Source organism: Moschus berezovskii, chromosome 3, assembly GCF_049115385.1.
Source record: "Moschus berezovskii isolate FMDL1 chromosome 3, NW_MosBer_1.0, whole genome shotgun sequence".
NCBI lineage: Eukaryota > Metazoa > Chordata > Mammalia > Artiodactyla > Moschidae > Moschus > Moschus berezovskii.
Genome location: NC_142462.1, coordinates 13,324,412 through 13,341,683, shown reverse-complemented (window position 1 = coordinate 13,341,683; position 17,272 = coordinate 13,324,412). Strand labels below are relative to the sequence as shown.

Below are 17,272 nucleotides of genomic sequence, written 5' to 3'. Positions count from 1 at the left end.
TGAAGCTCCAATACTTTGGTCACCTCATGGGACGAGTTGACTCACTGGAAAAGAGTCTGATGCTAGCAGGGGTTGGGGGCGGGAGGAGACGGGGACGACAGAGAATGAGATGGCTGGATGGCATCACCGATTCGGTGGACATGAGTTTGAGTGAACTCCAGGAGTTGGTGATGGACAGGGAGGCCTGGCGTGCTGTGTTTCATGGGGTCGCGGAGAGTCAGACACGACTGAGTGACTGAACTGAACTGAACTGATTAGTGGGCATAGGAGGAATAGCAGGGGATGCACCCTCTGGAGAATCAGCCCTTTGCTCATGTGAGTTAGGTTTATAATACCTGACTTTCCTGAAGGTCTTAACTACTTAATAACACAGAAAGCCAGCAATGAAACTAGTTTATAGACGCTCCAAGAGCATGTTTTAGTTTTATGTTTGTAGATCACAGCGGCTGGCACAGTGTCTTTAATGACAGTAGTAGTAGTGTTAGTTGCTCGGCTGTGTCTTACTGTAACCCCATGGACTGTAGCCCACCAGGCTTCTCTGTCCATGAAATTCTGTAGGCAAGAATACTGGAGTGGGTGACCATTCCCTTCTGCAGGGGATCTTCCTGACCCGGGGACTGAACCCAAGTTTCCTGCATTGCAGGCAGATTCTTTACCCTCTGAGTCACCCTGGAAGCCCATCTTTTATGACAGGTGCTAGTACCTAGGTGTTGACTTAATGAGTGAATGAAGAAGAATGGACACTCCGTACAATTAACATTAAGACAGCTGAGCTTGAGATGAGAAAACGCAGCCCATACAATAGCAGTTTGAATTTGCTAACTTAAAAAATCTTGAAACGTTTCTTTCCTCATGAAATGGAAATAATGATGTTTACTTCAAAGGGCTGTGTAGGAATGAACTAAGATGATAGTCGAGAAAGTGCTTAATAAACTGTAGGGTGATATAAATGTGGGAGGCAGCATCATTATGAGGAGTAGCAGTTCTGACTCGGTTCTCAGTCATCTGACTATTACTGCTCCATGACCTCCAGTTGCTAATGAAAACAAGAGCGTTCTGAATTCGTCTGTACCAATAACACAATCTCTTGCAGTTGTGCATTTATTTCTCTGCGCGGCTGGGTTTAAGTAAGGTTTGTCTCAAATTCTTCATAGTCGAGCTTTCTTTTTCCTAATGTTTCCCAGGAAATGTTTTCAATGTTCCATGGTTCAAACTATCAGCTCTCTGGTCTACAAATAATAGTAAACTAAACTGAGCCTGTAGTTTTTCTGCTTTCAGATCTCAGCTCTGAGAGAGGGAAGCTATTCCTGCATCTCGTCCATCCTCTCTCTATTCTATGTCAGGCTGGGTTACACACAGGATTATGGAATTAAGGAAGTTCAGAAAATAATTCACCCTTTAAGGCAATAATAGCCAAAACAACTCAAAGTCCTGTACCCACAGTTCTGAAGTATTAAAAAGTCTGAAGGTTGAAGCTTTTCTTGTGGTTGGCAGCACAACTCATTCTGCAGACTTAAAATGTGTGTTTTTTTTTAACTTTAAAAAAATATTGGCTGTGGGGACTCTTTGCTGTGGCATTAAGGCTTTTCGCTAGTTGTGGTACGTGGGCTTATTTGCCCTGCAGCATGTAGGATCTTAGCTCCCTGACTAGCGATCAAACCTGTGTCCCCTGCAGCGGAAGTATGAAGTTGTGACCACTGGACTGCTAGGGAAGTCCCAGACTTAAGTGTTAAGGGTCTGTTGCCCACACACACTGAGCCTCTTCTGAAGTTTCCCTGCAGAAGTGCTGGTGGGCTGATAGAGGGCTGCCTGGTGCCCATAGGTGGAGGGGCTGTGAATGCACGTGTGGTAGACACAGGCACGAGTTTCCTTCCTGGAGTCCAGAACACACAGGCCCCAAGGACTTCAAAAGTGGGTGTGTTGTTCCTGAGTCTGAGAAGTCAGGAACTCCTTCAAGTGAGGACTCACACTGTAAGTGTAGACTTGTCATAATTGCTGAGCTGCTCCTTTGAGACCTCTTTGTGTTTTAAAAATAAACTCCTGGAGGAGAAGTTTATTGTATACCATCTAAAACAATAAGTTTCTAATAGTCAGGAGTACAGCATTGTTTACAGAGCACTGTGATTGCTTTTTAACACTTGTCTTAGATCATACAGGGGCAAATTGTCTTGCCATTTGAACAACCTCTATCACCAGGACACTCTGAGACGTAATAAGGAATTGAATGCTAAGATTCTTCTAGAATAAATAGCATACGTTAATGACCATGCATATCAAGTCATTGAGTAAAATAACTTTAAAATGCATTGTTTTTGGTGCAAGAACCAGGATTTAAGCTAAAAGTATGCAACTGCATTGTAGATTTCTAAAACATTTTCAGATGTTCACATTAATTTAATATCTGTGGGAAAATATATTGCCTAGTAAATATTTCACTTATGTTTTCCTATAAACAAGACTGCATATTATCTAAAAATTTGATAAGTTGACTTTTTCTTAAAGGTATTTTTTTCTGATACTGAATTGGTTCTGTTAATATTGTAGGGTCTTAAATTATACAAAGGAACTTCTAGTGATGGAAAAGAAGTTGGAGACCCATAAAGATGAGCAAGTAAACTTCCTTTTATCTTTTATGGAATTTTTGGAGAAATTATTATTGCCTAATCCATTCAACTCATCCAGTATTCTCAAATTCTATAACCTCCCATCTGTCCGTGAGATGGCTCTAAATACAAGTCATTTGTGGTCAAATCATTCAGCAAGTTTAGAGAGAGATATACCTGGCATGGATACTCAGAAACTTCTGGAAGTCAGCAAAAAGATGATTGAAAAAGTACAAACTCTTGAAAGTTTCTGGATAAGGAAGGAATCCATAAATATCTTCAAATTTGTGGAATTAATACTTCTGGGGATGAATCCCAAGTTTTTGGCATTGTGGATGCATGGCACTTCAGAAGGAAAGAGAGCTGAACTGGGAATCTTGCCTACACTTGTAAATTTTTCTGATTCAGAAAACAAGATGATTCACAGGAAAAGCTTTAACTTTTCCCAGTTGTTTCATTCAGATTCGCCTGAATCACCAGCCATGAAAATGGACTTTGTTTATGTAATTGAAGTGATAATAAATAGTCTCTATGAGTTTGGATTTCTGAGGCAGGAACAAGTCTCAGAAACTGTGGGCACACTCTACGCTATGAGGAACATATCCAATCTTTTCTTAGCCCTTTCTGAACCTCAAAAACAAGACATTGAGAAAATTTTGACCTGTGTATATCTACATGTCTTCCAGGACAAAGATTCAGCTTTACTTCTGCAGATTTATTCTTCCTTTCACCAGTATATGTATAAATTCTTGAGCATTCAGAGCAGAGAGTCTTTGCTTTCTCTCCTTATGCAAATCTCAAAACACATTTTGGATATCCTAAAGCAATTTAATTTCCAAAACATCAGCAAAGCATTTTCATTTTTATATGAAACAACAGGGGTCCTTGGGAGGATTTCTGAAGTATCTTACTGTCAACAATTGCTCTCAATTTTTAAATTTTTGGAGCTTCAAGCCCAATCCCTGATGTCCACAGAGGGCCCTGCAATGGAAGTCATCCATGCTACTTTGAGAGGCCTCAAGCAGCTCTTCATGGTGGATGACGGTTTTCGTAAGTCTGTATTTCAGTATATGAGTCAACTCTTTAATGGCTCAGCAGAGGCCCTGTTGGGTGATGACTGCTTTGTTCTGGATAATAAAAGCACTTCTGCTGCAAATTATCCACCAGATGAGGGGTCTCCATTTATCCTCCCATGGGCACAAATCCTTTCAAACTTCTCAGCAGATGGCAGTGAGTTCCACGAGTTTACAGCTCTTCATTGCACCACTTTGTGGTTCCACATGTGGACTGAGCTCTGTGGACACATAGCTCAGATATTTCAGCTGGACACGAATGTTTTCACTCTTCTTCATGTTGGTCTCAGTCAGCTTTTGGATGAACTGGAAAGTGATGAGAAAATTCCTAAAAGCTGTCAGGAAGTAATTCCCAAGCATCACCCTGCTAGACTCATCTTACATTTGTTTAAGAATGTAACTCAGACTGATGGCTTTCATGATTGGAATGATTTCCTGCATCTCAGGGACCTCTGGGTAGCACTACGTGATGGATTCGTTCAAGTAAAGTTGCTTAACCTGGACCAAATAGAGAAATCCCTTTTCACCATGGAAACTACCCTGAGTCAGCTGAAGTCACTTCCGTTAGATACCAACACGAGCAGAGAATTTTTAGATTCTCTGCTCAACATTTTTATTGAGTTGAGCAATACCTCAGCATCTATAGACAGAAGTGTACATTTGATGAATCACTTTCTCATAAGGAACCTCACAAATTATGAAGTGAAGCTTGCAAGTGTCATCACCGACCTAAGAGACACAGTATTATTTCTTAAAAATGTGTCCCATGACCAAGATTTATTGTCCTGTGCTGACATTTTCCAAAATGTCACTGAGTTTATTTTGGAAGATGGGTTATTGTATGAAAATTCTTCGCAGAGGGCATTCCACATTCTGGCCATGTTGAATTCCACATTTTCCTCCGTGGATGCAGCTAGCAGACTTAAAGGATGCGTGGCGTGGGCCAGCGCTGTAAGCCACCTGTGTGCTGCGTATAACTCCAGGTTTTCACAAGGCCATCTTCACAGTGTTCCACAGAGTCTCAGCCATGTGAAAGACACACTGAACTCTACCTTGAAGCTTGTTACTTGGATGTTGAATATAATGATGGAGCCTTGCTCATTGAATACATCAAATATAAACTGTGTGGATGTTTACTTAAAAAACATGACTGACTTTCTAAATGTTCTACTCACTGCAGTCTTTGGAAAAGAAAAGGCACCACATTTTGAAATTTTATTAACTCTTTTAAATGATTCCACAAACCGAGTAAGGATGATTATCAACAACTTCTCGAGAGACTTTGATTTTGCACCTCAGTCTAACTGGACACATTTTACTGAATTAATTCTAAAACCCATAGAAATGTCAGAAGAAATGCCTCTTCAATTTCAAAATATTTGGCTGGATTTAGTAGCTCTGGGGAAGGAAATTCAAAATCTTGTGAAAGATATTTCCCCTAACATCCTGGAAAATAACACCTTTTATAAAGCTGAAAAAATTTCAAACATAATTGCTGCCAGTCCAAAGGAAAAGGATATACACAGCTTAGGCAATTCATTTTACCAGTTAGCTAGTTACCTTGCCTTCAGTTTATCTCATGATCTCCAAAATTCACCCAAAATAATTTCTCAAGAAGTAATGAAAGCTGTGGGTCTCAGTATTCAACTCATGAGGGATTTGTTCAACTCCCTAACACCCTCCGCTTATCACAATATTCCACAAGAGCCAGGTGACTTTCAAGTTTTAAAGAAGATGACTTCTCTCCTGCGCATTGTCAAGAAAACAGACATATACCTGCTAGTAGATCAGCTTGAACACATTAGTGAAAGCATGATGGATTTCTTGAAGAACATCAGCAGGTTAGGTGCTAGCAATTTGGGGATCGGCTTCTTGGTTGACTTAATGGACAAATTTGTCGACAGCTCACATTCTTGGAGTATTAGTCACCTGCTGAGGCTCTCACGTCTGTTTCCTAAAAAGGATGCTGATGCCGTGGTGGATGCGTACTACATGCTCCCTCATGCCATGAGGCTCCTGCGGGGCATGGGCGACAAAAACATCACAGAGGTCCTCAGGGATGTCTATAACTTCACACTCCTCCATGGCATACACCTTTCAGATGTCACCAAGGAAGACTTCACTGCTGTGATAAAAACTCTTATGGACACAATTGAATTAGTATCAGCTCAACCGGGCATCGTTTCAGAGACATTAACTTGTCTTCCTGTGTTCTGGTGCTGGAATCATACAACTTCTGGGTTTCAGCAGAACCCAAGATCAGATGCCTGTAATGCCCATGAGCTCACAGCTTCCTTTTACAGTAAAGTAGCCGGTATCTTTGACCGCCTCCACCTGTCTCGCCATGGTGATGATTCACAATGTGTGAATGAAAGTTCACAGATGGAAATAACTAGCAAAGTAGCCTGTGTAATTCATGAACTAGTGGACTGGAGTTCCATTCTTCTAGAGCTGTGTGAAGTTTTCCATGTTAAAACTTCACTTGTGACGTCTGTGCAAGAGTTTTGGCATAAGGTGTCACCATTTGTCCTGCCTTCTGGAAATCAGAGCAGTAGCAGCATCTCTGAGCTCTGTCCTGGTCATCTCATAAAACAAGTAGCTTTGCCAATCATAGAAAAATTTAAAAACTTCAACTTTACAAAAGTCACATCAGATGAAAACCTTCTTGAAAAACTAATTAGTTTAAACAAGATTCTTAATGTGGATGAAGGAGCAGGAACATCTGTTCGGTATAATATTTCCTTTCATTTGAAAAGGATAATAGATTTTCTTTCTAGGAAGGAGAACCTGGTGAACAGCACCAGTTTGCTAGTCTCTCCGTTCATGACCTCGCTGAATGCAAACCTCACAGGCAGTAGTTTAGAAGCATTATCAAGTTTTATTAAGAAAAGCGAAGCAGCTTACAACTTGCAAAAACAATGGCTTGAGTTTGAACAAATCATGAAAGATCTAACCCATAATTTTAATATCAGACCCCTATATTCTGAAATTGACAAAGTGATGCAAAGGACTAATTCAGTGACTCTTCAAAACATACCCTTGCCACTTGCCCATTTTTTGGAAAGCCTGGATTTATCATCATTGAAGACATTAGAAATTATTGAAGATTTTTTACTGGTCATAAAAAACTGGTTTCATAAATTTGCAAATGAAGATTACTCCAAAATGATACAAACATTATTTCTTCTTTCGGCTAATGAGAGTTCAACTGATGATATTGCTTTGGTGACTAAAGACATTGCTACCTTTTTGGGTTATCTCAAAAATGTTTCTAGAGAAGGTAATTTTGATGTTGCCCTTCTTACTCGTCTGCTAAGTGAAGAACAGCTAACTAATTTCTCAGTTGTTCAGCTGCTTTTTGAAAGCTTCCTAATTAATTCAATCAATAACTTAGCTGAGCAATCTCAAGGAGCAGTCTTGAACTTAAGTGATACTGACCTTCAAATAATGAATCTCATTAACCTCGTCTTGAACCAGACACAGTCAGAAAATGGTGAGAGAATCGTTCTCCCTCCAAGAAGCAGAGTGGGTTTCATGGAACAGCTTTTGAAAACCTTCTTTTTACTAAAGGAAAATTCTGGGAACAAAGTATTTCTTCTGCTAAAAGACATCCACAAAAATCTCTTTGCAGAGATGAGGTGAGTTTATTTTTGCTTGTAGAGTACCTGTAGTTGTACATTACAATCCAGTTTATTTCCTGGAACTTCTACAAAAACTTGGAATGATCTTTGAAGTGAATTTTGTCTTAATGAACATTTTGTAAAAACCAGGGTAAAGTAACTTTGATGATTGTCATCTAATAAATCTATATACAAATGTATATATTATAATATTATGTTTTACTATATTTTGGATTATGAAAATAGTTGTTAAAATTATATTTTATATGGAACTGAAAAATTATTATATACATATATGGATATATGCGTGTGTGTATGTGTGTGTGTGCGTGCTAAGTCGCGTCCGACTCTTTGTGACCCTCTGGACCATAGCCCACCAGACTCCTCTGTCCATGGGATTCTCCTCCAGGGGATCTTCCCCACCCAGGATTGAACCCATGTCCCTTACCTCTCCTGCATTGGCAGGCAGATTCTTTACCACCAGCATCACGTAGGAAGCCCAGATGGATATATTTCATGGTCATATTTTGAATTAAGGCATGAACTATCTAATCATAAATGAAGGGCTTAAATATTTTCATTCTAATAATTTTACTGTGATGTTTATATTTGGAATCGATAAAACTCCAATATTTTAAAATTGATAGTCACATTATATTTTTTCATATATTATTTTTTCGTCCACTTTGAAGCTTGACAATGAAAAAACTGGAGGGAAATTCTCATTTATTCTAGGATGTCTGTATCAGTAAGGTGTCAACCTCAGAAGCAGAACCATAACAAAGATTTCATACCAGGACTGGCTTCTGCAGTTTTGGGGTTGGCTCAGCGAGCCTAGAATCAGCAGGGCAGGCCATTAGGAAACAAGCTGGAGTCCCATAGACAGGAGCTGCAAGTTCCCATCCACAGGGGCTGGTCAGAGGGTGATGGGATGTGTCCAGTCCAGGACATGTCCAACCACCTACCCATTAGAGCCCAGGAGGTCCTAACACTCTTGAAGACCCTCCGTCTATGAAGTCAGCCTTTCCAGGGCAACATGCCTTTGCACTGACTTAGAGCTGGCTGACTGGGTCTTTAGTCACATCTGACAAATCTCCCAAAGCAGTACCTACCTGAGTGTTTACAGTGAAACAATGTGGGCATCCTAACTCTCATAAGTGGACCCCATGTGAAGCCCAGTAAACCAGAAAAACACCAGAGAGGGCTCTGGGGCTGTCATGTGGCCCAGCTCACCACCATCAAGCCAAGCAGCTTGCCAGGACTTGGGATATTCAGAAGGATGTTCCCTCCTACCCAGAGAGTCCCATTTGATCATTTCATGTTCCTTTCCTTTCTAAAGGCAAAAGTGCATGGCTCTTTATGTTGTTAGGTTTGAGGCTTTGCAATGGATTGATACATAAAATCCACCTACTCTTTTCATTATTTGGCAACAATATATTGATTTTCATCTGGAATGTATTGTAGCATTTCAATTTTTCAGTATTATCCTCCTATAATGCCATTATAAAACCTCTAAGAAATCACTACAGTTCACACTTGAACAACCTCATGAGCCCAGTTATACTTGGAGTTTTTCAATAAATATATGCTACAGCACTACCCGATCCACGGTTGGGTGAATCCATGGGTGGGGAATGGCAGACACAGTTTTTAACGTATGTGGAGAGTTAGTGCCCATAAGCTTTGGATTGTTCAAGGGTCAACTGTGTAAGTTTTCACTCTTTTCATTACTAACCATGAAATTAAAAAATATATATTTACAGTTTTGTCCCAAAGGATAAAATTCTAGAAAATTTGAAACTCGATCATTTTCTCACCTCCATGAAAGAAGATAGATTGGTGAACTCTCTTTCAACTTTAAAGGAGACTGTGAATCATCTAATAAAGAACTCATTTACGTTAGACGATGGAGAATTATATTTTGATAATCATCAAGGACTGCAGCTCCTGGGAGATTTATTCCACACTCTTCTAAGGGAAACCTCAATGAAAAAGGAGACTGAAAATAATCAGGAGTTTCTTATGGTGCTGAATCAGTTGCTTTCCCATATGAACAGTTGTGAGGATCTTTTCAAACTCAACCAAGACCTCCAGTCAGCTCTTCACCTCGTGAGAGAAACTTCTGTAGTGATAGCACATTTTGTGGACACTCTTTTAAGTGCTCCTGTTAGGGACTTCCGTGTGCGGTACCTGTCCCTCCAGGAAGTAATCCTTGGGAATCTAACCGATTTGCTTTCCTTTGTAAACAGTTCATTCCCCCTGAGGAACAGAGCAACATTAGAGATTACCAGGCACTTACTGGGTGTTATCTCAGGAGCAGGGGGAGAGAACTGTGCCCTTGCCCCACTCTTGGAGATGGCTGACACTCTGACCATGCTGGCCGATGATGGTTTAGAGATGAGAGGTCTTGCCACATCACTCACCTCCACTGTGGAATTTCTTAAGTTAGCCAAGAAAATCGCAAGAAAGTTGGCTACCATGTTTCAAACTCATCTCACTTCCACTGGCAATGACACCCAGAAATTCTTTGACACTCTTTATTTTCTTTTGCTACAAAGTGTTCGAAATGCTGTCAATGAAATGATTACTTTGAAAACAGCAGATCATTTAATATTTGAAAATATAGATGACTTGTTGATGCCATTTCTTGACTTGGCCTTTGGGATGATTGGCGTTAAGCCTAATATTTCCCAAGACTCAGATATCCTCAATATGTCATCTGGCATAGTCACATACATGAACCAGTCCAAAGATCTTTATGATATTAGGGAAGAAATAGTTGACTTTTTGACTTCTGTGAAAATCAATTTGGGAGACATGGAACGTCTCCTGGCAGCATTTAAAAATGGGGCCCAAATATTTTTTGTGGATTCTGTCAATTTATGGGAAGAAATCCTTGATTGCTTAGTTCCTATAAATAACATCATCAGTCACATAGACTTCTTATATTCTAACCCAATTTCCACTCATAATTTCCCTCAAGATACAAAATGGGAAAGAACTCATGAAATGATCCTGTTTTTGCATGAAATCCTGTCACGGAACAGCACGGAACTAGGGAGCTACTTGAGAATGGTGATCAACCTCATCTCCGCCACATTGTGGAATGACACAGGGAAGGACCACAGGGATGCTTTTAATCTGTTTCTGACATTGGCTCCCCATCCAAATGACCTTTTGAAACTCATCACGACGGTGGCGGAGGCCTCCCGAGAAGCTTCACTTTTTAACACCTCTTGGATTCAGAATGTGACCGAGCAACAACTCCAGGAAGCCACTCAGACCCTGCTGAGTCAAATAGCTCTTGTGCAGAAAGAGCTCCTCCTCAACAGCTCCCAGGGGGCGTACTCTGTGAGCACTTTGTTTCAGCCCATTTTTGAAATTTTTATTCATGCAACCACTGGAACACGTGAGAAGACCCAGAAAGAGCTGGTTGACATTCCTGACGTTCTAAAACCGTTGTCACGTTTTGAGAAATACCGGAAGGCATTAATTGCATTGGTCGAATACTGGCAGAGGGTCTCGCTGATTGATCAAAGGTAATGAAACACCCAATTTGTTTCATTCTGCCTGCCCACACCCCGCCCCCACCCCCAACGCAGCAACTATGAAACAGAAGCAGGCAGGAGTCGCACTGACCCAGGGTAAGTATAAGTACGTTCCTATAAATAAGAAAATTTTAAACAGACTTTTTATATTCGAACCCAAATTCCACTCATAATTTCCCTCACGATACAAAGGGAAAAAACTCATGATCCTGTTTTTGCGTGAAATCCTGTCACAGAGCAGCACAGAACTAGGGAGCTACTTGAGAAAGGTGATCACCCCCATCGCAGTCATGCTTTGGAGTAACATAGGGAAGGAACACAGGGATGTGGTCTTTGATTTCAGCCTTCCTCTCCCTCTTAGACTGGCTTCCACAGGAATGATTCAAGCCCAGTCCCTGCTCGCTATTTGACTAGTCAGCTCTTAAATATGATTTGAATTTATTCTAATTCTTTCCATTCGTTTTTTTCCAAAAGTAAAAACCTCTCATTCTATTCACACATCCCAAGGCTAGGTACAGAATTGGTGTTTCTGTTCCCCTGCTCTGGCAGCCAAGGGTCCTGCTACTTGATATGGAAATAGAGATTTGGGGCCACTCAAGTCACACAGAAGTCTGCCCTTTCAGTGGTAACTGCCCACTGGACAAGGCCAGATTTCACTCCACCTCAGATTCCATCCAAGACCATGTGGTTGACCCACACCCATGCACCAGCTGCCCCCACCCCCGCCCGAATGGTGGGTCAGGGGAATGGCAGGCTCCTGGAGGGCCCAGTGCTATTGGCCGTCACGCTCCAGAGGCTGTCTGATGCCCAGGGATGTGGGCGAGAGCCAGCTCTGCCCTGGCCCATCCTCTGTGTGTGACACACGGCTCCAGTGGTCTGTGGGCTCTGCGGAACCGGTGCTTCTGGGAGTCCCACAGGGAGATGGAAAGTGAACCCTCACCCACCTGCCGGTCAGCCTGACCTGCTCACCTCTGGCCCTGTTGCCACAGGGCTGCACCTTGAATCCACTCCTTCTTAAACACTTGGAAGGGTCTCCTTGGATAGTGAAGCCGGTGTTTATCGGCACAAAGGGCTATTAATATCAGTGCCTTGGAATTTGAATGCTGGCTTTCAGAGCCTCACTGTTTCAGATCCTAAACTCCAATTCGACACTTGTCTCTGAATTTTTATTTGAGTTGGAGGTGATTCTGGCAACGCCTGCTCCCCACCAGTCCTGGCTTTCACCCCGAAGTGTCCAGCCCTTCATGGAGGTGCTTTACACTGTGGCCCCGAGGCTGGAGACTAGCGGGCTGGGATCGGCTGGGTGTTACAGTCCTTCATGGAGGTGCTTTACACTGTGGCCCTGAGACTGGGGACTAGTGGGCTGGGATCGGCTGGGTGTTACAGTCCTTCATGGAGGTGCTTTACACTGTGGCCCCGAGACTGGGGACTAGCGGGCTGGGATCGGCTGGGTGTTACAGTCCTTCATGGAGGTGCTTTACACTGTGGCCCTGAGGCTGGAGACTAGCGGGCTGGGACCGGCTGGGTGTTACAGTCCTTCATGGAGGTGCTTTACACTGTGGCCCCGAGGCTGGAGACTAGCGGGCTGGGACTGGCTGGGTGTTACAGTCCTTCATGGAGGTGCTTTACACTGTGGCCCCGAGGCTGGAGACCAGTGGGCTGGGATCGGCTGGGTGTGGTCGCCCAAGGCGCGTTGCCCCGTTTCATTCCACCTTAGTGGTTCCTTCCTTCCACTATTTTTTCCCGTCTTTTTGTTGTTCAGTCACTCTGTTGTGTCCGACTCTTTGTGACCCCATGGACTGCAGCACGTTAGGCTTCCCTGTCCTTCACCATCTCCCAGAGCTTGCTCAGACTCATGTCCATTGAGTTGGTGATGCAATCTCCTGTCTTTACTTTTCTTTCATCACCGCCTTCTTTATGCTGCTGCTGGTGCTAAGTCACCTCAGTCGTGTCCAACTCTGTGCGACCCCTTAGACGGAAGCCCACCAGGCTCCCCCGTCCCTGGGATTCTCCAGGCAAGAACACTGGAGTGGGTTGCCATTTCCTTCTCCAATGTGTGAAAGTGAAAAGTGAAAGTGAAGTCGCTCAGTCGTGTCCGACCCTTAGCGATCCCACAGACTGCAGCCCACCAGGCTCCTCCATCCATGGGATTTTCTAGGCAAGAGTACTGGAGTGGCTTGCCATTGCCTTCTCCAGCCTTCTTCATGAGGAAGATACAAAAAGTCTAAGACAGAAAACCCCACTGGTAGGGAGGAAATGCCAGGATTGTTGGCAACAAAATGATGCTCTGAACGAAAACAGGAGACCTATTGTCTCCTCGGCCATGTCCTCCGATGTCTGTGGAGTGGCCCAGCAGTGAGATGGTTCTTTCACGACTGTTACACATGCACTCACTCAGGGAAGCTGGTCTTCACCTCTAACAGTCCTGTCTGTTTCCCCCCAAGTGTCTTGGATGCCTGTCGGGCTTTCCTGCAGTCCCCGAAGCCCCTGGATGCTGTGGTGACCCTATGGAGAATGGAGACGCTGGCCCAGCGCGTGATCATCCTCCTTGCAGGTGAGCTGCTCTCGGGAGAAGGGCTGATTGGTCCCCACCATTTCCAGAGCTCAACTGGCCACGAGATGGTTGGATACCCTTGAACTACTCTTGGGCTCAAGCGTAGTCTTCTTGCCTGGTTCCCTAGACAGTGAGGACTCCCTCTCCCCCTGCCCCCAGCACTGTGACCTCCAGCCAAGGTGAACATCCCCTCCCTGCTCCAAGCTCTGCCTCCAGGCTATGTTTCTGCTCGTGGAATGTGCTTCCCTGTCTCTGTGGCCTGAACTTCAGCCATGCCCTGTGGCTGGAGCCAGGGCATCTCTTCCAGGAGGAATGCCTGCGTCCCCTTTGCGTCCGTTTGCTGGTGGTGACCTTGAGTTGACCTCTATCTAATGTGGTTTTAAGGCTCCTATTTCTTAAGTCTCCCTCCTCTACCCGAGTCAATGTTCCTTGAAGGCAGAAACTGTGTCTCTATCTCCTGTGCGTGCCCAGTACCTGGCGTGGAAGATCACTCTGCTGACAGGTGCTGGGTGGTCCATGCAGTGACTCGACTCCTGGAACGCTTTCTCTAAAGTCCTGGCTCTGAGTGCGTGTCTTTAAGTTTGCTGGACCCTCTCCTGCACTTGTTTGCTCCTTCACTGAGAATAGGGTCTGTTACTCACTCAGTTCTGTCCCCATGATACTCAGCAGCGTCTGTGGTAGTGAGTCAGTGCTCCTTACATTGTAAGTGAATTCATCCGTCTAAGATCAGTTCAGTCCAGTCCAGTTCAGTCGCTCAGTCGTGTCCGACTCTCTGCGACCCCATGAATCACAGCACGCCAGGCCTCCCTGTCTATCACCAACTCCCGGAGTTCACTCAGACTCATGTCCATCGAGTTGGTGATGCCATCCAGCCATCTCATTCTCTGTCGTCCCCTTCTCCTCCCACCCCCAATCCTTCCCAGCATCAGAGTCTTTTCCAGTGAGTCAACTCTTCGCATGAGGTGGCCAAAGCACTGGAGTTTCAGCTTCAACATCAGTCCTTCCAATGAACACCCAGGATTGATCTCCTTTAGAATGGACTGGTTGGATCTCCTTGCAGTCCAAGGGACTCTCAAGAGTCTTCTCCAACACCACAGTTCAAAAGCATCCATTCTTCAGCGATCAGCTTTCTTCACAGGCCAACTCTCACATCCATACATGACCACGGGAAAAACCATAGCCTTGACTAGACGGACCTTTGTTGGCAAAGTAATGTCTCTGCTTTTTAATATACTATCTAGGTTGGTCATAACTTTCCTTCCAAGGAGTAAGCGTCTATTAACTAGATCCTTCTTACCAAATCCATTACTACAGATTTCAGTGACATTTCCCTGGCATGCCATTGTGAAAGGAAAGTGCCATGAATTGCCTCACAGGGCTCCTGGGTGATTTTTAGATCTTTTTCCAAGACGTGAACACTGACCTCAGAGCACTTTTGGACCATAGACTGCACAGTGCTGCTGGAGTGTGTTTCACCAGTGCGTGCATGTTGCTGCTTTTTCACGCGTAGGCTCCTAAATGAGGCTGCACCCATACCTCTTTTTTTTTTTTTAATTAAAAACATAGTTTTTTGCCCACATTCTCTTGTGACTCAAATGGTAAAGAATCTGCCTGCAATGCAGCAGACCTGGGTCTGATCCCTTGGTTGGGAAGATCCCCTGGAGAAGGGAATGGCAACCCACTCCAGTGTTCTGGCCTGGAGAATTCCATGGACAGAGGAGCCTGATGGGATACAGTCCATGGGGTCACAAAGATTCGGACATGACTGAACGACTAACACTTTCACACTTTCTGCTGCATGTGGAATCTTAGTTCTCTAACCAGGGATGGATCCTGTGCCCCTGCATTGGGAGCACAGAGGCTCAACCACTGGGTCACCAGGGAAGTCTTGGCACACAGCTCTCTTGGTGCAGTCGGGCCTAAAGTCCTTGACAGCAGTGGTGTCAGGGATGCCAGGGAGATGGATGTGAGCCCAGAGGAAGACACGGGGAAGCCAAGATGCGCTGATCAGGAGAAGAGAGGAGCCAGGGTCAGTGGAGGAGGCCGTGAGCCCGGGTCCCGCGTGGAGCCTGCTAGGCCAGCTCTGTCCACTCCGTGTCGTCCCAGGTGGACCCGACACCCTGTCTCATGCTGCTGCCTCCTCCTGACCTACTCTCTAGCGACTGTTATTACTTAGATGATTATTCTCAGGTGAGGAGTTATGTCCTCTGGGAAGCTCTTCTCAGTGCCCCTGCCTGGGTTCGGTGGCCCTGTGTCAGGCCCCTTGGCTGTGCCCTCTGGGCAGTGAGCCCATGGGCTCCTTGTGATTGAATCTGCCTGCTGATCGGCATGCACCCAGCACGTGGGGACTGGAGCCAGGGGCCGCTGGCAGATGCTTGGTGAATGAATGTGTGAGCACATGTCAGCGGCCCTCTTGGGCTCAAGTGTCTGTCTTCCGGGACTCCTGCATGAGCGTGGTCTGTGAATTTTGCACTGACATCCTAGAGGGAACATGTGGCCATGGCAGGCAGTGCCCGGGCCCAGGTGTCCCTGAGTGGCTTTGTGGGACTGGAGGACTTCGTGGAGAGGTTGCTCGGCGCTCAGTGCAGGCGTGGCCACACCGGCCACAGACAGTGATCTAGGGACTGGGGGGGTTGACTAAGGGTGTGGGCAGCAGAGGCTGGGGCTTTGGGAGGAGAGGCTTGTTTGGGGCAGGACCCAGTATGTCAAATGTTAGTGTTAGTGGCTCAGTCGTGTCTGACTCTGCAACCCCATGGATGTAGCCTGCTAGGCTCCTCTGTCCATTTGATTCTCCGGGCAAGAATACCCTGGTGGGTTGCCATTTCCTCCTCCAGGGGATCTTCCTGACCCAGGCATCAAATCCAGGTCTCCTTCATTGCAGGCAGATTCTTTGTCATCTGAGCCACCAGAGAAGATGTCAACTTTGATCTCACATTAAGTAGAATCATGGTGGCTGGGGCAGGGGAAGGACCAGAGCTTCTGGACCAAATGGGCTGGGGTCCAGGGTCTGCAGACACAGGCTGGCCGAGGGACGCCCTGAGCTGGACACAGAGGCAGGAGCGCGTAGCTCTTTCCAAGTGAGAGGATGAAACTGGTGAGGCAAGGACACGTGGGTGCCTGGCACGTACTAGTCCCACTCCTGCATTCTGTTAAGACGGCAGGACGAGTATGGGTGACCCTGCACGCCACGGCGACATCATCCCTCAGCTTACAAAGAGCTGTTTGTAGCGAAAAAGGGTAGCTTAGGGTCTAACACAGGCTTAGCTTTGATCCACTCACTCACCTCTCTTTTGTAATACCTTCTTAAACCCAAGAATTGATAAATGTTTAGGTGACAGAGCAGGGGACAGGAGTGAGGCTGGCCGGGGAGGCAAGGAGAATTCGTTTTATAAATGAAATCCCAGTTGTCATGTGGGTTTATTTTTTTCTTTAAAGAAAATCTCTGTTTCCAGGTAGAGATGTTATGAGTGTTGTTGATGCTTTCAAATATGGAAGATCATGCACCTCAGCTCACCTTTGGGTGGCTGACAGATATTCTCACATGCGGAGCTCACACTCTAAAATGTGGTTGCTTATCTGACAAAGTGAACCCAGCCACACTTTAAAGCATAATTATTTTGCTGTTTTATAGTCAGCTAATATAATAGCTTTTAAATGAATTAAACAATCATCAATACCTGAATTTATATGTATTTTGCCATTCTGTACTGCATTTGCTAACTTAATATAGCACACTTGAGTCACTTCATTACCAAAGATTAATTTCTAATTTTTATATTTCAAGAAAACCCAAGCACATCATACTTAAGCATGACTAACAGTCAGACGTCATCTCCACTTTCCTTATTAAGTTCTCACTCCATTCTGTAGTGAC

At 44.6% G+C, this 17,272-nt stretch overlaps 1 protein-coding gene across 1 annotated transcript in view; it reads left to right on the top strand.

Moving 5' to 3' along the window:
- Positions 1 to 17,272, top strand: part of ABCA13 (ATP binding cassette subfamily A member 13) — a 338,145-nt gene that overhangs the window by 3,821 nt on the left and 317,052 nt on the right. The window contains exons 2-4 of the mRNA XM_088834807.1: positions 2,545 to 7,314; positions 9,060 to 10,835; positions 13,289 to 13,398. Coding sequence (XP_088690933.1) covers positions 2,545 to 7,314; positions 9,060 to 10,835; positions 13,289 to 13,398 — 6,656 coding nt within the window. The remainder of the gene's footprint in view (positions 1 to 2,544; positions 7,315 to 9,059; positions 10,836 to 13,288; positions 13,399 to 17,272) is intronic.